Source organism: Bufo gargarizans, chromosome 10 (genome assembly GCF_014858855.1).
Source record: "Bufo gargarizans isolate SCDJY-AF-19 chromosome 10, ASM1485885v1, whole genome shotgun sequence".
NCBI classification, from domain to species: domain Eukaryota; kingdom Metazoa; phylum Chordata; class Amphibia; order Anura; family Bufonidae; genus Bufo; species Bufo gargarizans.
The window spans coordinates 111,081,598-111,099,647 of record NC_058089.1 but is presented as its reverse complement, the minus strand read 5'-3'; the positions used below and the strand labels follow the sequence as shown (position 1 = coordinate 111,099,647).

The following is an 18,050-nucleotide window of genomic DNA, read 5'->3' as shown; positions in this document are numbered from 1 at the left end:
AAAGAAATCGGCCGCCCCTCGGGAATCCCGGGGAACCCGAGAGCGAAAGAACCGAACTGGGGGAAGGGACGCAAGCTCGAGTTTGTACCCGGAAGACACAACCTCGAGAGCCCAGGCGTCGGAGACGTGCGCCTGCCAGAAGTCCCTGAACAGGAGGAGACGTCCCCCCACCCGGGTGGGTGGGGGCGCACCTTCAGGCGGGGGGCTGCTTGGTCGCGGGAGCGCGAGCAGGTTGAGATTTGCGCCAGGAGGGCTGGGTCCGAAAAAAGGGTTTCTTACGCCTGTCCTGGACAGGGTTAGCGGACGGACCAGAGGCGGAGCGAGGAGCGGAAGCCCTACGAGAAGACCTGAAACGGGAGAAGGTGGGACGACCACGAGTGGAGCTCCTAGCCTTGGATTGGGGAAGATGGGTACTCTTCCCCCCCCGTGGCTTCCGAGATGATTTCATCCAAACGGGTTCCGAATAAACGAGCACCAGAGAAAGGAAGGCTAGTAAGAGACCGCTTTGACGCGGCGTCCGCCGACCAAACCTTTAACCAAAGCTCTCTCCTAGCCGACACGGCCAGAGCAGACGAACGGGCAATAAGACCCCCTGCATCCAGGGATGCTTCACATACAAATTTTCCAGCCTGAACGATAAGTTGAGCCAGGGCACGGAGGTCTTGAATAGGGACGTCAGATTCAAGCTCCAGATCCAGCTGAGATGCCCATTCTGAAACCGCTTTACCCGCCCAAGCGGAAGCAAAGACTGGCCTAAGCGCGGATCCGGAGGCCGAAAATATACCCTTTGTAAGGGCCTCTATACGGCGATCTTCAGTGGATTGTAAGGAAGAACCATCTGCGACGGGAATAGCCGTGCTCTTGGACAAACGGGCCACAGGGGGGTCGACCTTAGGAGGAGACGCCCAGTTTGTGATGCAATCCGCCGGAAACGGATAACAAACATCTAACTTTTTTGGCGGGGTAAACCGTGCATCAGGACGGGCCCAGGTCTTAGAAACCACTGACGAAAAGTCAGCATGGAGGGGAAAAACCGCAGAAGCCTGCTTCTGGCGAAAAAAGGAAACACTGGTTTTCTCAGGATCAGGAGGATCATCGCGAATTTTAAAGGTATCACGGATACTGTTTATAAGGTGGCCCACAGCGGAAGCCAGCTTTGAAGGCAGCGCCGAATCCATATCCCAATCGGAATCAACCAGCTCCCCTTCAGAGGGCAAATCCTGCAAGGAGGAAGGGCCCGACTGAGAACGCACCCTTGGGGGGGATACCGAAGCATCCGAGGATGACCGGTGATCCGCCCTAGACCGCTTCTGGGATTGGCGGGCTCTAGAGGAATCGCCTGCAGAAAGAGACTCAGACGGGTCGGCCAGGACAGCGGACCCGGAGGGCCCAGCAGGGGAATCATCCGGCTGCGATAAGGGCAACACATCTGCAAGTCGGCCCACAACGCTAGTGAGACTAACCACAGCCTGGGAGAGGGATCTAGCCCAGTCAGGGGGATCCAAGAGGCCAGGGGGTGACACAACAGATGGCGGACCCTGCGATGGGTCTTTGCAAAGCGAGCAATGCGGGTCAGACTGCCCTTGAGGAAAGGGCGCCTTACATGCGGTGCAGGTATGATACCAAGGTCCCACCGGCACTAAGGGGTCAGACATGTTGGTAGGAGCAAGGAAAAAAACCCGAGTCCAGGCCAGGGGGCTACAGTGAGGAAGGGTCAACAGTCCTACCAGGTCACAGAAGGAAGGAAGCTGAACGGCAGCGGCAGCAGCAGAAGAACGGCGGTGTGCAATCAAAGCAATGGTCCGTCCTGCAGTGAGCTCCCAGAAGCACGCAGGCACGAGAGTGGGCGGGACCAAAGAGGCGCGGGAAGAAAGGCGTCCGGCCCCTGAATGAAGACCAAGCCAGCGCTGGGCCGGTCCGAAACTCCGCCCCCCAACGAAAAAATTATCGCGCGCGCGCGCGATTCAAATGCCGCGCCTAACCATTACAGGTCTCCCCAATGGCCCCCGCCGCAGCGGAAGCGAGGTAGGAAGCCCAAAGAGAAGGACCGGGTGTCGGCGTCCTGCCATGCAACGGCACAGCGGTCGCATACCCGGCCGCCCTCAAACAAGTCTCCCCCATGAGCGCCGCTCAGCTCTCCTGGGACTTGTCCCAGACTGTACAAAACAGGGCGCCAGGCCGCCGAATCGCGCCAACAGAACGCTAAACGAGGCCATCAGTAAAGGGGAGACCGGAGAGGAGAGGGGAGGGAGGGAGGGGGAGGGGAGCGGAACGGCTGCACTAGCCACCTCACCTGCGACGTCTTCACCCTCTAGTCCATCCAGCTGGGACGCCCCTTCAGCCACTGGCACAGAGTGACAGTAGCTGGAGAGGGGCTTGCAGGTGGGCGACCCAGTGCTGGCGGGATGCAGGGGAGCATGAGCTGCCCTGGTCCTCCTTTTCTTCTGTGGGGGAGGCAGCAGGGCGGATAACCGGCCCTGGTGCAGCTCAACCCCGGGAAAACAGAGAAGTCTACTGCGACTCTGTTGTCCCTGTGGAAATATCCAAGTGAAAAAAGTAAAATAAAAAATTTAAAACTCTAAAATCTTCACAAGACAACTCTGCAGTGCAGAGAGTGTCTTGCCTCCTTGACACTAAGCAAAAAACTGGAAGTCTCTCTCTCCAGGCTGAGGGTATAGCTGCTGGAGGAGGGGCTTAACAGTCTTTTACTTAGTGTCACGCCTCCTATGGAGATAAGCTATACCCAAGAGTTCCTGTGTCCCCCAAGGAATTGGGCGAGAAATTTATTTTTGTACTCACCGTAAAATCCTTTTCTCGTTTTTACCAGGTTCCCGGGACTCTTCGATATTGGTCCTCTTTCTGGTTTAGGACATGTTGGCTTCACTTTTCACTCTGGATTTTGGTGCTCCTACTACTTTAGTACCAAGTGGTTAGTTTAGTGTCTGTGCCGAGGGTATAGCCCATCTGGGTGGAGCGAACACTTTTCCTTTCTAGTGTCGCCTCCTAGTGGCAGCTGGGCGTATACCCATGGTGCTGTGTGCCCCAATGCATCAAACGAGAAAAGGATTTTACAGTAAGTATAAAAAGGAGATTTTTGTGAAACTCACCTGTAAAATCTTTTTCTCGTCTTTTCCATTGGGGGACACAGACCATGGGTATAGCTTAGAGGTATTACTAGGAGGGACACTATGCAAAAACGAAGCTCCTCCTCCTCGGGCTATACCCCCAGACACCTCCAGGAGGACTTCAGTCGTTGCAAAAGCAGTAGGAGAAGGAGAACTGAAAAAACCACAATGGAAACCAACATGCCAACTAAACAAAAAAAGCGGGCGGGAGCTGTGTCCCCCAATGGAAAAGACGAGAAAAAGATTTTACAGGTGAGTTTCACAAAAATCTCCTTTTCTCGTACATTCCATTGGGGGACACAGACCATGGGACGTCCAAAAGCAGTCCATGGGGTGGGAAAAACCAACACCGCCAGGAGAAAGAACGTCCAACCGTTAAACGGGCACCACGGCCTGCAATACCCTGCGCCCGAGGACAGCATCAGCCGAAGCCAGCGAGTGCAACTGATAAAACTTAGTGAACGTATGCAAGGACGACCAAGTGGCAGCCTTACACAACTGGGAGGCGGAGGCGCGATTGCGTCTGGCCCAGGAAGCTCCCACAGCCCTTGTGGAGTGAGCGGTAATCCGCGACGGGGGAACCTGACCACGAGCGCGATAGGCCGCAGCAATAGCGGAACGGATCCACCGCGCCACAGTAACCTTGGAAGCCGCCAGACCCTTACGAGACCCCTCGGGAACCACAAAGAGGGAGTCCGAACGACGAAAGGAGGCGGTGGCCCCCAGATACATCTTCAGGGCCCTGACGACGTCCAGGGAGTGGAGAGCACGTTCCTTGGGGTTCGCCGGAGAAGGACAAAAAGAGGGCAGGACAAGATCCTCGTTAAGGTGGAACGGGGAAACCACCTTGGGCAAAAAAGAAGGAACCGGCCGTAGCACCACCTTATCCTGGTGGAAGACCAGAAAAGGCTCCCTACAGGAAAGCGCGGCCAGCTCCGAAACCCTCCTGATGGAGGTAATGGCCACCAGAAAAACCACCTTCCAGGTGAGGAAGACTAGGGAGACCTCCCTCAGAGGCTCAAAAGGCGCATCCTGAAGGGCGCGCAGGACCAGGTTAAGATCCCAGGGGGGTAAGGGAGGAACATACGGAGGAACCGAATGCGCCACCCCCTGCAGGAAGGTTCTCACCGGCCCCAAAAAGGCAATAGACCGTTGAAAAAAGACCGCCAAGGCCGAAACCTGACCCTTCAAAGAACTGAGCGACAGCCCCACCTCAACGCCGGACTGTAGAAAGGCCAGCACCACCGGAACAGAGAAACGAAGCGGCGGAAAACCCGACTTCTCACAAAAGGTTAGATAGGCCCTCCAGGTGCGATAATAGATCCGCGAAGAAGCCGGCTTCCGAGCTCTGATCATGGTTCTCACCACTGCATCAGAGAAGCCTCTCTTCCTCAGAATGTAGGTCTCAATAGCCACGCCGTTAAACGCAACTGACGTGAATTCTGGTGGAAGAGCGGTCCCTGAGATAGAAGATCCTGTCTGTCGGGAAGAGGCCACGGAACGTCCGCTAACATTCGGACGACGTTGGAGAACCAGGCGCGGCGAGGCCAATCCGGAGCGATAAGAATGGTTAGTATCCCCTCCGCCTCGATCTTGCGCAGCACCTTCGGCAACAGAGGAAGTGGAGGGAAGACATAGAGGAGGTCGAATTGCTGCCAAGGAGACACCAGCGCATCCACTCCGCACGCCCTTGGGTCCCGAGCGCGGGCCAGGAACACCGGCACCTTGTTGTTTAGCCGGGACGCCATTAAATCCACGTCCGGACGGCCCCATCGGCGGCAGATGTCCTCGAACACCTCCGGATGTAGGGACCACTCTCCCGGATCCACCTTGGTGCGGCTCAGAAAATCTGCCGTCCAGTTGTCGACGCCCGGAATGTACACCGCCGACAACACTGGAACATGAGACTCCGCCCATAGGAGGATCCTCGCCACCTCCCGCATCACTGCCCGACTGCGCGTTCCGCCCTGATGATTGACGTAGGCCACAGCCGTGGCATTGTCCGACTGAACACGCACCGGCCAAGCCGCAAGGAGGTAAGTCCAGTGGGAGAGGGAGTTGAAGATCGCCCTTAGTTCCAAAACGTTTATCGGAAGACGGGATTCCTCCGTCGACCAGACCCCCTGAACTGTGAGGTTCCGGAGAACGCCTCCCCAACCGATGAGGCTGGCATCGGTGGTGACTATCGTCCAGGAGAACGGAAGGAAGGACCTCCCTGATGAGAGATTCGGGGAGGCCTGCCACCAGGGGAGAGACAACCGAACGTGCCGGGACAGGCGGACGGGAGCGTCCAGACCACGAGAGGTCTTGTCCCATAGGGCAAGAATCCACTGTTGTAACGGTCGAGTGTGGAACTGGGCATACGGAATCGCCTCGAAGGAGGCGACCATAAGGCCCAGAACCCGCATGCACTCCCGAATGGTGAGACGAGGAGCTTGTAGAAGGAGCGACACCGCCCTCCGAATCTGAGAGGACTTGGAATCCGGGAGAAACACCCGAGAACTCGAGGTGTCCAAAATCATCCCCAGGAAGGAGAGTCTCTGGGAAGGGTGCAGAGAGGATTTTGGTAGATTGATCAACCACCCGAACCGTTCTAGAGATTGAACGGTAATTCGGACGCTGTCCTCGGCCTGTGGAAGAGACGGGGCCTTTATCAAGATGTCGTCCAGGTAGGGCACCAACGAGATGCCCCTGGTGCGAAGAAGCGCCATGAGAGGCGCCAAAACCTTGGTGAAAACGCGAGGGGCGGTCGCCAACCCGAAAGGCAGGGCGACGAACTGGTAATGACGACCCCAGATGGCAAAACGCAGAAAGCGATGGTGAGACTTCGCAATCGGGACGTGTAAGTAGGCGTCTTGAATGTCCACAGACGCGAGAAACTCCCCCGGAAGCAGAGAAGCAATAACGGAGCGAAGGGACTCCATGCGAAACTTCCGCACCCTTAGAAACTTGTTCAGAAGCTTCAGATCCAGTATCGGGCGCACCGACCCCTCCTTCTTCGGAACGACGAACAGGTTTGAGTAAAAACCTATTCCCTGTTCCTCCGGGGGAACGGGAAAAATGACACCCCGGTCCAGAAGAGAGGAGACCGCCAAAAGGAGGTCCGAGGCCCTGGCTGGATCCCCCGGAACGCGAGACGGGAAAAAGCGTTCCGGCGGGCTGGACGCGAACTCCAATTTGTAACCGGACGTCACAATCTCCAGAGCCCAGGCGTCCTGAATGTGAGCCCTCCAGACCTGCTGAAAGGAGAGCAAACGGCCCCCCACCACGAGGGGTGGGGGCACCCCTTCATGCGGAGGGCTGCTTGGGAGCAGGGGGACGGGTTGACTGTGCCCGTGGTCGCCAAGAGGGCTGGGGTTTGAAGAAAGGCTTCTTGCGGGATTCCTGGGATCCCCCAGCCGACGAGGACGAAGACGTCCTGGCTGTGGAGAAGCGACGAAAGGACTGGCCCCGGAACCCTGAAGCCCGAGATCGAAAGGGCCGTTTGGATCTGGGTTGAGGCAGATGAGTACTCTTGCCCCCCGTTGCGGCAGAAATGAATTCGTCCAACTGGGCTCCAAAGAGTCTAGATCCTTCAAAGGGAAGGTTAGCGAGGGAACGCTTGGAAGAAGCATCAGCATCCCACACCTTCAACCAAACCTCTCTACGCTGAATGACCGAGAGGGCCGAAATACGGGCAAATAGGGAACCGATATCCATTGAAGCCTCACAGAGATATTTAGAAGCCTGAGACATTTGGAGAATAAATTCCAAAGTGTCTGCAGGGGCGCCCTGTTCCGTCAGATCCTGGTGGTGGCGCCGCAACCACGCCGTAAGGGCTCTGGCAACCCAAGCCGACGCAAAAGACGGTCGCAGGGAAGTGCCCGCCAGAGAGAAGATGGACTTGGAAAGTGAATCCAGGCGTCTGTCCACCGCATCCTGCAGGGAGGAACCGTCTAGGACAGGAAGGGCCGTGTTCTTGGCCAACCTGGCCACCGGAGGATCTACCTTAGGGGAAGAAGTCCACTTTTCCACCGAGTCAGAGGGGAAAGGGTAAAGCGTATCCATGCGCTTGGTGGCCGAAAATTTTTGATTGGGTCGGTCCCAAGCCTTTGATATGACCGCTGTGAATTCCTCATGAACGGGGAACACCGCGGATTCGGGCCTTTTGGGCGGAAAGAGGGAGAACTCCCGACTAGTGGAGGGAGTGGAATCTCCGTGGATATTAAAAGTGTCACGGACAGCCTCCACCAATTCGGATACCATGGTGGAAAGCTTAGGCAGGGGTTCCCGCTCCGTGGCCTCGTCCGATCCGGACAATTCCCCTTCGGATTTGCGCTCCCCACGAGAGGGAGAGTCAACCGGACATGCCTCAAGGCGTGGGGGAGAAGCGGAGTCATCCGATGAGGAATGCTGCCGCTCACGCTGCCTCTTAGACGTCAGACGCCCCCTGTGAGAATCACTGAGAGGAGATGGAGCGGTGGACGCCACTGGAGTAGTAGCTGCCATACGCTCCATGAAGGACATGGCTGCCTTGGCAACTAGGGCCAGATCCGCTGCCGCACTAGACATGGCGGAAGCCCAGGCGGGTACCGCCGGTTCCGCAGGGGCAGAGGGAGGACTGGGCTGAGCAGGAGAAGGAGGCTGATCCTGTCCAGGAGCAGGGCACGAGTCACAGGTGCCAGAGGTAGAAAAAGGCATAAGGCACACCTTGCATGACCCCAAAAGAGCCTGAGAGGAGGCCTTGGCAGATTTAAGTGCCCCAGGCTTTGGCATGATGGAACCCCACAGTAAAAGATCTCCTACCAGTTGCTGCAAAGATCAGGAGCAGAGCAAGCTGTTCTCCTACCACCCAGGCAACGCTAGCAGAAGTCTCCGGTGTAGAGAGATGAGGAGCTGCACGGCCGTGAGCAAACAGAGTCTCCGGTGTAAGGAGAGTCAGAGCGGCATGCCGAGGCTCCGCCCCCCCGAACGCGTCACTATGGCGCGAAAAAAGCGCGCGAAACAAACGCGCGCGCGAAAATATGCGCGAAAGTAAGCGCGCGCGCGAAAATATGCGCGAAAATAAGCGCGCGCGCGATTTAAACAAACACGTGGTGCAGCAGGGGTTAACGCGGCCATGGAGGAGCGGTCTGCCGGCGGGCGCTGAGAGAGCGCAGCAGCCAAGGCCCGACGAGAGAAGCTGAAGCCCACAGTTTAAGGGGGAAGAGTGCCAGTACTCCAGTTCAGGATCCTTCTTCAAGCTCACCCAGGTAGCCACAGACAAACAGACACAGAGGGAGGGGGATGGACTGGGCAATACTTATCTGCTCAGCATGCTCCCTCGATGTCCAGACCAGCAGGGATGCGCCTCTTCAGACTTCTGACTCCAATCCAGGAGAACAGTGCTCTGGAGGAGGGTAGGCAGCAGGCGTCCCAGCAGCTGGTGGGATGCCAGAGCTGACATGTTGAGCCTGGATCCACTTTTCTTCTGTGGGGGGATGGGAGGTAGCCAGGACACGTCGAAAGACGGTGGCAGACACTCCACGGGGGCCAGGAAAGCGCAATGCTGACCTGCGTCCCCATCTGAAAACAGAAAAAAATAACAAACAGGAGAAGAGTAAGCGTCACCTCCTTGGACAGACACTAAGCAAAGACTGAAGTCCTCCTGGAGGTGTCTGGGGGTATAGCCCGAGGAGGAGGAGCTTCGTTTTTGCATAGTGTCCCTCCTAGTAATACCTCTAAGCTATACCCATGGTCTGTGTCCCCCAATGGAATGTACGAGAAAATCCATTTTTTAATCAGCTTCTTCAACCCCATCAGGCTATATGCCTGGTTCTATAGGGTTGACCCTGGTGACAGAACCGCTTTAAAAATGTCAATTTTTTTCCCCCCACTTTTGTTTTATGTAGCCTTATGCCCGTTTGTTTGTTTTTAAGCAAATGTAAATGTAATGACAGCCTCATCAACCCTTTGTGGTCCAATGAATTGCAGCATAACTCACAAAAGCACTGAAGCCTCCTTGGCGCCCCGTCAGCCCGATCAGACGGAAAAAGTAGACAATGAGGCCAATGGCGAGAGCCGTGAATGCGACGGTGTACACAGCACTGCAAAAAGACAATAAAATACTGGATGGAATACTAAAAACAGAAAGACGCACTGTTCCCATGGCCTAAACCTAGGCTTCACAGGGTGCTATACGGAAGTCATGATCTTACTTTCCAAGAAAGTCGCTGCGCTTGTAAGAGAGAGGAACACGGTCGGCCAGAGCGATATTCAGCGAGTCCTCCGCCGCACGCAGCCTTTCCTCAAACTTGTCAATGTTGGCCACTTTCATTCTGTAGAACAGAGTCCGGGCCTGTGAGGAGGGGCGATCAAAAACGAGATTACTGAAGAGGTTGTAAAGCAGATGACAAAAATGACAATGATGACAGTCATAAATACATATTTAAAGGGGTTGTCCGGGTTCAGAGCCGAGCCTGGACATACCCACACTTTCACCCAGGAAGCCCTCTACATTTCATGCTCCGATGCTCTCCTGGATTGCGCCGGGCAAAGGCATTTTATGAAGTCCTGGTGACGTACCGGGCTCTCCATAGGGACTGCTAGGCGGAGGCTTCCACCTAGCTTTAAGCCCGGTGACGTCATCGGCACTAAGACAGGCTTTAGTGCTGCCCTAGCCTGTAAAACGGCTAGGGCAGTGCTAAAGCCTGCCCATCACCGGGAACACTGCTAGGCAGAAGCCTCCACCTAGCAGTGTAATAAATATAAACAAAAAAGCCTTTGCCCTGCCCGATTCAGCGTAGGGCAAGGGAGAGCATTTCTAATATCAGGGGGTCTGGAGGGGGTGAAGATACGGGTTTAGCTGTGATCCGTCACATTTATGGTGTATATATACAGTGCATCTCTATACAGGATATGGCATAAATGTCTGATGGTTGGGGTTCCTATCTCCGAGTCCTCCACTTATTGGGAGAACAGGTGTCCCTGACACCTATTTAACAATACAGGTTGCCTCCAAGAGGAGGAGGCACCTGTTCTCCCCACTTTTCAGACTAAGTTTGGTTCCCAAGGCTAGTTTCACACTAGCGGCAGGGGAGTCCGGTGGGGGAACAGCCTGTCAGATCTGTCCTGCCGCTAGTTCACATGTGCCCCCCGGACTGCCGCTCTGTCCCCATTGACTATAATGGGGGCGGAGTTCCGGCGGCAGCGCGCGGCGAGAGGCAGCTGGACTAAAAGTACCGCATGTTGTAGTTTTAGTCCGGCTGCCTCTTGCGGTGCGCTGCCACCGGAACTCCGCCCCCATTATAGTCAATGGGGACGGAGCGAAAGGCCAGGGGCACACGTGAACTAGTGGCAGGACGGATCCGACAGGCTGTTCACCCGCCGGAACAGCCTGCCGGACTCCCCTGCCGCTAATGTGAAAGTACCCTAAGCCGAGATCTCAGGGACCAAAGCTGAAGGCCACTTCTGTGCGCCCCTATACAGCAGCCTCTACAGACCCGCAGCATATACTGCGCTCCATATAGGCTGCCGTATGACAGTGCACAGAGGGGTCTTGCAGCCATGGTCACAAACTGCAAAAACATTTGGGGGGGGATTTATTATCTCCTTTCCCCATTATTTAGGCATAAAAAAAGTCCCAAACAAGTGTTGGCGACTTTTTGAACGCCACTTGGGACAAATTTTGGTGCCACTGCTGTTTCTATACCGCCCCTTTCTGAAAGGGGGTGTGGTGAAGGTGATGAGGGGGTGTAGAGAGGACGGGGAGGGGCGAGGGCCAGTGACCTGGCACATTTATCTTCATTTATGGCAGTTTTCTGAGCTAAGGGCTCATGCACATGACCGGTTTTTTTTGTCCGCATCGGATCCGCATTTTTTGCGGGTCGGATGAGGATCTAGTCATTTCAAAAGGGGCTGCAAAAGTGTGCTGTCCGCATCCGTATGCCCGGTCTGCGGTCCTACTAAAAATTAGAACATGTCCTATTCTTGTTCGTTTAAGGCCTCATGCACACGACAGTTTTTTTTTCACGGTCCGCAAAAACGGGGTCCGTGGGTCCGTGATCCGTGACCGTTTTTTCGTCCGTGGGTCTTCCTTGATTTTTGGAGGATCCACGGACATGAAAAAAAAGTCGTTTTGGTGTCCGCCTGGCCGTGCGGAGCCAAACGGATCAGTCCTGAATTACAATGCAAGTCAATGGGGACGGATCCGTTTGATGTTGACACAATATGGTGCCATTTCAAACGGATCCGTCCCCATTGACTTTCAATGTAAAGTCTGGAGTTCTTTTATACCATCGGATTGGAGTTTTCTCCAATCCGATGGTATATTTTAACTTGAAGCGTCCCCATCACCATGGGAACGCCTCTATGTTAGAATATACTGTCGGATATGAGCTACTTCGTGAAACTCAGATCCGACAGTATATTCTAACACAGAGGCGTTCCCATGGTGATGGGGATGCTTCTAGTTAGAATACACTACAAACTTTGTGCAAGACTGCCCCCTGCTGCCTGGCAGCACCCTATCTCTTACAGGGGGATACGATAGCACAATTAACCCCTTCAGGTGCGGCACCTAAAGGGGTTAATTGTACTATCATATTCCCCTGTAAGAGATCAGGGCTGCCAGGCAGCAGGGGGCAGACCCCCCCCCTCCCCAGTTTGAATATCGTTGGTGGCACAGTGTGCGCCCCCCATCGGGCCCCCCCTTCCTCCCTCTAATGTTAGAAATTGTTGGTGGCACAGTGTGCGCCCACCATCGCCCCCCCCTCCTCCCTCTAAAACTTAGATCAGAAAAAGCTTTTATGCAGACGGATCTTCGGATCCGTCTGTATGAAAGCAACCTACGGCCACGGATCACGGATGCCAATCTTGTGTGCATCCGTGTTCTTTCACTATCCCATTGACTTGAATGGGTCCGTGAACCGTTGTCCGTCAAAAAAATAGGACAGGTCATATTTTTTTGACGGACAGGATACACGGATCACGGCCTCGGCTGCAAAACGGTGCATTTTCCGATTTTTCCACGGACCCATTGAAAGTCAATGGGTCCGCGAAAAAAAACGGAAAACGGCACAATGGCCACGGATGCACACAACGGTCGTGTGCATGAGGCCTAACAGACAAGGATAGGAAAGTTATATAGGAGGGCAGTGATGGAGTGTTTTAAGGATCCGAAAATTGCGGACAGCAAAAACATCAACGGCCATGTGCATGAGCCGTAAATGAAGACCGCTCCGAGCTGTCGTAGATTTCATTTTTTAGGCGCACAGACTGCGCCTCATCGTAAATTAGGCCCATGTTCCGGCAGTGCAAGGGATATCAGACTTGTGTCAAACAGAATACGGGACAAGCTTTTGATTGCTGGGGGTCCGATCGCTAGAACCCCCAGTGAGCACAAGAACGGGGGTCGGCAAGTGCTAACGAAATGCCCTATGAGAATGGGACAATGGTGCACATGCTTGTCCACCGCCTGGTTTCTCATAGAAAAGAGCATGCACTGCCGCTCCATTCTCTTGTGGACCCTCGTTCTAGGGGGTCCCATCGGTCAGACTCCAAGCAATCAAACACTTATCTCTTATCCTGTGGTTAGGAAATAAGTGTTATTAGAGTCACAATCCTTTAACACCTTGTACCACATTGCCCTTTCCAGTACTCACTATCACGCCCTACAACGTAGCACTGAATGACCTACCTCTAGGATGAGGTAAGTGCCAACTCCCCGGAGAGCTATTCTTGACATAAAATCACAATTGAAACCCTCCTTCACTATACCAGCTTCCAGTAATATAATACTGCCCCCTACGGATGCAACTTGGAGTTGCCCTTTAACTATTCTCATCGAACAAACGTGTCCTGCATGCCATCTAGTACAAAACACGACCTAAAATGCAAGTTTGCAAGGCCAATAAATCCAGTCGACACCAACTATAAAGGGTGTAATGTGGAAGGCTCAAACCCATGGCACTAGGCTAGGCCACTCACCGGTCGCCCGAGCACCACGGCATCTTCATGCAGAAATATCTGGACGAAATCGCTCTCGGGCACAACCTCCACTCGCTTCACTTCACCCTTGACCAGCATTTCATTCACAAACTCATTCCAGGAGACATAGATGGTGTTCAAGGTGGTCATAAAGTATATGCCCAGAGCGAGTATGGAGAGGGTGAATATTCGGTAGACCGACAAGAGGTATTCCTTATTCTTCTCCTCATCTGTGAAACACAATGTGTGATATAAATGTAGAAGATACTGTTCAATGTGGTCACCGGGGGAAAAAACACAAAGGTCCTGTTCACATTAGGGTCCATTCACACGAACGCAAGTCCTCAGTGCCTATGCTGCGGTCCGCAATGCACAGTGCAAAATACGGCAAAACATAGGACATATTCCATTTTCCACCTAAAAGCCCACGGAAGGGCTTCCAATCCGTACCTCCATTCCGCAAAACATAGGTGCCTTGACGGTTGTGTGAATGGACCCTTAGGTTCTTTTTTTGTTTATGTTTTTTTAAGTTGAAAAAGCAAGCTACCACTAGGTAGACAGATGCCATGAAGATGTCCTGACGGGGCCAGTCGTTGGCTGCAGTGGTGCACGTGACCCCATCCATGCCAGAGGTTTACAGACTGGGCACCAAGTACAGTGCTGCAGCAGTACGGACATGTCTCCGATAGAGGACTCGACCCCTAAGCTGCCGGCCTGAAATAAGCAGAGCAATGAATGTGGGACCCATGTGCGGTACAGGGCTGAATGTGTCAGATACTATATGATGTCCCATTTGTATTTTTTTACATTGATCATGGCACAACCCCTTTAAACGCTGGGTGCCCTGAACAGAAGCACGGCCCAGTTATGTGACATCATCTGCAATGTTCTCTCTCACCCTCGTTTTCTTTTTGGTTTTTCTTATCAGGATCTTCCTTCTGGTTGTTTTGATTGTTTTTGCTCCTGGCAGCAGAGGTACTGAAGTAATGGATGCCACCTATACAATACAAGCACATATCAAATGACCGAGCGATGCAAAGGCTGTAAAGAGGGGCAGCCCCATCAGGAATATTTACCAGATCTGCGGTTCACACCTCCGGGACCCTCGCCCATCAGGAGAATGGGGGTCAGCGGTCACTTTCCCAGTGAAATCCTGATAGGTGATGGTCCCGGAGGATTAGCCATAAATACCCATGATGGGGACGCCCCCGTCTGTAAAGTGTGAAATAAACAGACCTATCAGCCTCCAGAGCTGAGCCGGGTCCCGGAAGGCGTGATGTCTTATTAGGAATCCTGTGACCCCGCGAGAGATCGGGGTCACTCTCCTGCACAGTAACGTCTGCAACAGAGGGGGGCAAAAAATTAACATGGCGCATGCGTATAACAGTGCACGTCGCAGGTGGTGGGGCAGGAACCGTCATGGACGAGCCCCCAGTCATGCACTTCTGACCACACAACAAACCCTTCAATAAGGAAACCACTAAATGAGTGAAAGGTCCCTGGAGGACAAATACACAGGGCATCCAGATATCTACCCCCCTCATCCAGCTGCCCCCGTCTCTCTGCCCCCCTCATCCAGCTGCCCCCCCTATCCAGCTACCCCCGTCTCTCTGCCCCCCCCGTCTCTCTCTGCCCCCCTCATCCAGCTACCCCCGTCTCTCTCTGCCCCCCCCCCATCCAGCTACCCCCGTCTCTCTCTGCCCCCCCTCATCCAGCTACCCCTGTCTCTCTCTGCCCCCCTCATCCAACTACCCCCCCTCATCCAGCTGCCCCTCTCTGCCCCCCTCATCCAACTACCCCCCTCATCCAGCTGCACCCGTCTCTCGCTGCCCCAACTCATCCAGCTACCCCCGTCTCTCTCTGCCCCCCCTCATCCAGCTACCCCCCGTCTCTCTGCCCCCCCTCATCCAGCTGCCCCCGTCTCTCTGCCCCCCTCATCCAGCTGCCCCCCTCATCCAACTACCCCGTCTCTCTCTGCCCCCCTCATCCAGCTACCCCCGTCTCTCTCTGCCCCCCTCATCCAGCTACCCCCGTCTCTCTCTGCCCCCCCCCCATCCAACTACCCCCGTCTCTCTCTGCCCCCCCCTCATCCAACTACCCCCGTCTCTCTCTGCCCCCCCCTCATCCAACTACCCCCGTCTCTCTCTGCCCCCCCCTCATCCAACTACCCCCGTCTCTCTCTGCCCCCCCTCATCCAACTACCCCCGTCTCTCTGCCCCCCTCATCCAGCTGCCCCCGTCTCTCTCTGCCCCCCCTCATCCACTACCCCCGTCTCTCTGCCCCCCTCATCCAGCTGCCCCGTCTCTCTCTGCCCCCCTCATCCAGCTGCCCCCGTCTCTCTCTGCCCCCCTCATCCAGCTGCCCCCGTCTCTCTCTGCCCCCCTCATCCAGCTGCCCCCGTCTCTCTCTGCCCCCCTCATCCAGCTGCCCCGGTCTCTCTCTGCCCCCCTCATCCAGCTGCCCCCCGTCTCTCTCTGCCCCCCTCATCCAGCTGCCCCGTCTCTCTCTGCCCCCCTCATCCAGCTGCCCCCGTCTCTCTCTGCCCCCCTCATCCAGCTGCCCCCGTCTCTCTCTGCCCCCCTCATCCAGCTGCCCCCGTCTCTCTCTGTCCCCCTCATCCAGCTGCCCCCCCTCATCCAACTACCCCCGGTCTCTCTCTGCCCCCCTCATCCAGCTGCCCCGTCTCTCTCTGCCCCCCTCATCCAGCTGCCCCCGTCTCTCTCTGCCCCCCCTCATCCAACTACCCCCGTCTCTCTCTGCCCCCCTCATCCAGCTACCCCAGTCTCTCCTCTGCCCCCCCTCATCCAGCTACCCCAGTCTCTCTCTGCCCCCCTCATCCAACTGCCCCCGTCTCTCTGCCCCCCTCATCCAGCTGCCCCCATCTCTCTCTGCCCCCCTCATCCAACTACCCCCGTCTCTCTCTGCCCCCCTCATCCAGCTACCCCCGTCTCTCTCTGCCCCCCTCATCCAGCTACCCCCGTTTCTCTCTGCCCCCCCCCATCCAACTACCCCCGTCTCTCTGCCCCCCCCCATCCAACTACCCCGTCTCTCTGCCCCCCCCATCCAACTACCCCCGTCTCTCTGCCCCCCCCCTCCCCATCCAACTACCCCCGTCTCTCTGCCCCCCCTCCCCATCCAACTACCCCCGTCTCTCTGCCCCCCCTCCCCATCCAACTACCCCCGTCTCTCTGCCCCCCCCCTCCCCATCCAACTACCCCCGTCTCTCTGCCCCCCCCCCTCCCCATCCAACTACCCCCGTCTCTCTGCCCCCCCCTCCTCATCCAACTACCCCCGTCTCTCTGCCCCCCCCCTCCTCATCCAACTACCCCCGTCTCTCTGCCCCCCCCCTCCTCATCCAACTACCCCCGTCTCTCTGCCCCCCCCTCCTCATCCAACTACCCCCGTCTCTCTGCCCCCCCCCTCCTCATCCAACTACCCCGTCTCTCTGCCCCCCCCTCCTCATCCAACTACCCCCGTCTCTCTGCCCCCCCCCTCCTCATCCAACTACCCCCGTCTCTCTGCCCCCCCCATCCAACTACCCCCGTCTCTCTGCCCCCCCCCATCCAACTACCCCCGTCTCTCTGCCCCCCCCATCCAACTACCCCCCCCTCTCTGCCCCCCCCATCCAACTACCCCCCCCATCCAACTACCCCCGTCTCTCTGCCCCCCCCATCCAACTACCCCCGTCTCTCTGCCCCCCCCCCTCATCATCCAACTACCCTCGTCTCTCTGCCCCCCCCCCTCATCCAACTACCCCCGTCATCCAGCTACCCCTGTATCTGCCCCTGCCCGCTGCCGCTCTCTCCCCTGCCCGCTGCCGCTCTCTCCCCTGCCCGCTGCCGCTCTCTCCCCCGGCCCTGCCCGCTGCCCTTCCCCGTCCACCTCCACAGTCCCCCCGCTCTCCTCCCTCCCTGTACCTGCAGTAAACCTCCGGAGCTGCTGCTGCTTCTTATCCCGGTTCTGGCCCCAAGCCGCCAGGCTCCGGACAGACCGGCAGGACGCCTCCCGGCACACAGCAGGAAGAGGCCCATTCCTGGGCTGCGCTGAAAGTCGAGGCCGAGGCCTCACCGCGGCCTAGTCTGCCGCTGGCATGAACTGCCAGACTGTGCCGTCCTGTGACTGCCCGCCCCCCACAGGCCCTGCCCGGTCCAGCCCCGTCACACCGCCCGCACACGTTATATCACCCTTCTCACTGGTTTTATAACGTCTTATTATACATATTTCTTGTATTATTATGGGAGCAATAAATCTGCAGGGAGTTCCCGGCCTCCCCTCCTCCCACAAATGGCAATGTCTGCACTGTGGAGTATGTCAGCGCTATATAAATAATAACTGTAATGTACTTCATGTTTTCATGTCTCGTCCATCAAACCAGCTTAGAACGGTAAATAATAATAAAAGAAGTCATACGTGCCTCACCAACCCTCACCGCCCCCGTTGCGGTGCTTCCTGTTCCACCCACCGGACACTTACGTCCTGGTCCACGCGCAAATGTGACCGCTCCGCCAATAACTGGCTGTGGTGGGTCACGTTTGGCGTACCCCTCTATAGTTATTGGGGGCATCGGACGCCATTGCTACCAGGCATATAAGGGATCTGGCGCTGCTATCAGTTTTGTTGTTCTAAGGGCACTGAGTTCCAGTCCTAGGGGCTCAATACCAGAAAAAAACTGTTTTATCTTAATGGCATTCTGAATAGGAGAGCAATCCGTTTAATATGCATCAGGATGTCTTCAGTTCAGTCACTGTACGGTTTTTGGACGGAGAAATGACCACAGCATGCGTCCAAACTTCCGGACACTTGCCGGAATGCCGGATCTGGCATTATTTTCCATTGAAATGCGTTAATGCCCAAGTGTTCTGGAAAAACTGAAGCGGTTTTGTGGTCTGCGCATGCAGAAAAAGATGAATACCGGATCCGTTTTTCCGGATGACAACCGGAGAGATGGATCAGGTATTGCAATGCATTTGTTAGACAGAT

General features: G+C 55.7%; 1 protein-coding gene across 1 annotated transcript in view; it reads right to left on the bottom strand.

Annotated features, from left to right (window-relative positions):
- The window catches only part of SPG7 (SPG7 matrix AAA peptidase subunit, paraplegin), a 45,586-nt gene extending 28,370 nt beyond the window's left edge, over nucleotides 1-17,216 (bottom strand). Inside the window, exons 1-6 of the mRNA XM_044269744.1 lie at nucleotides 16,988-17,216; nucleotides 14,307-14,409; nucleotides 13,969-14,067; nucleotides 13,071-13,300; nucleotides 9,302-9,441; nucleotides 9,088-9,190 (exon numbers count right to left, since the gene is read on the bottom strand). Coding sequence (XP_044125679.1) covers nucleotides 9,088-9,190; nucleotides 9,302-9,441; nucleotides 13,071-13,300; nucleotides 13,969-14,067; nucleotides 14,307-14,409; nucleotides 16,988-17,101 — 789 coding nt within the window. The 5' untranslated portion in view covers nucleotides 17,102-17,216. The remainder of the gene's footprint in view (nucleotides 1-9,087; nucleotides 9,191-9,301; nucleotides 9,442-13,070; nucleotides 13,301-13,968; nucleotides 14,068-14,306; nucleotides 14,410-16,987) is intronic.
- Nucleotides 17,217-18,050: the final 834 nt, after the last annotated feature.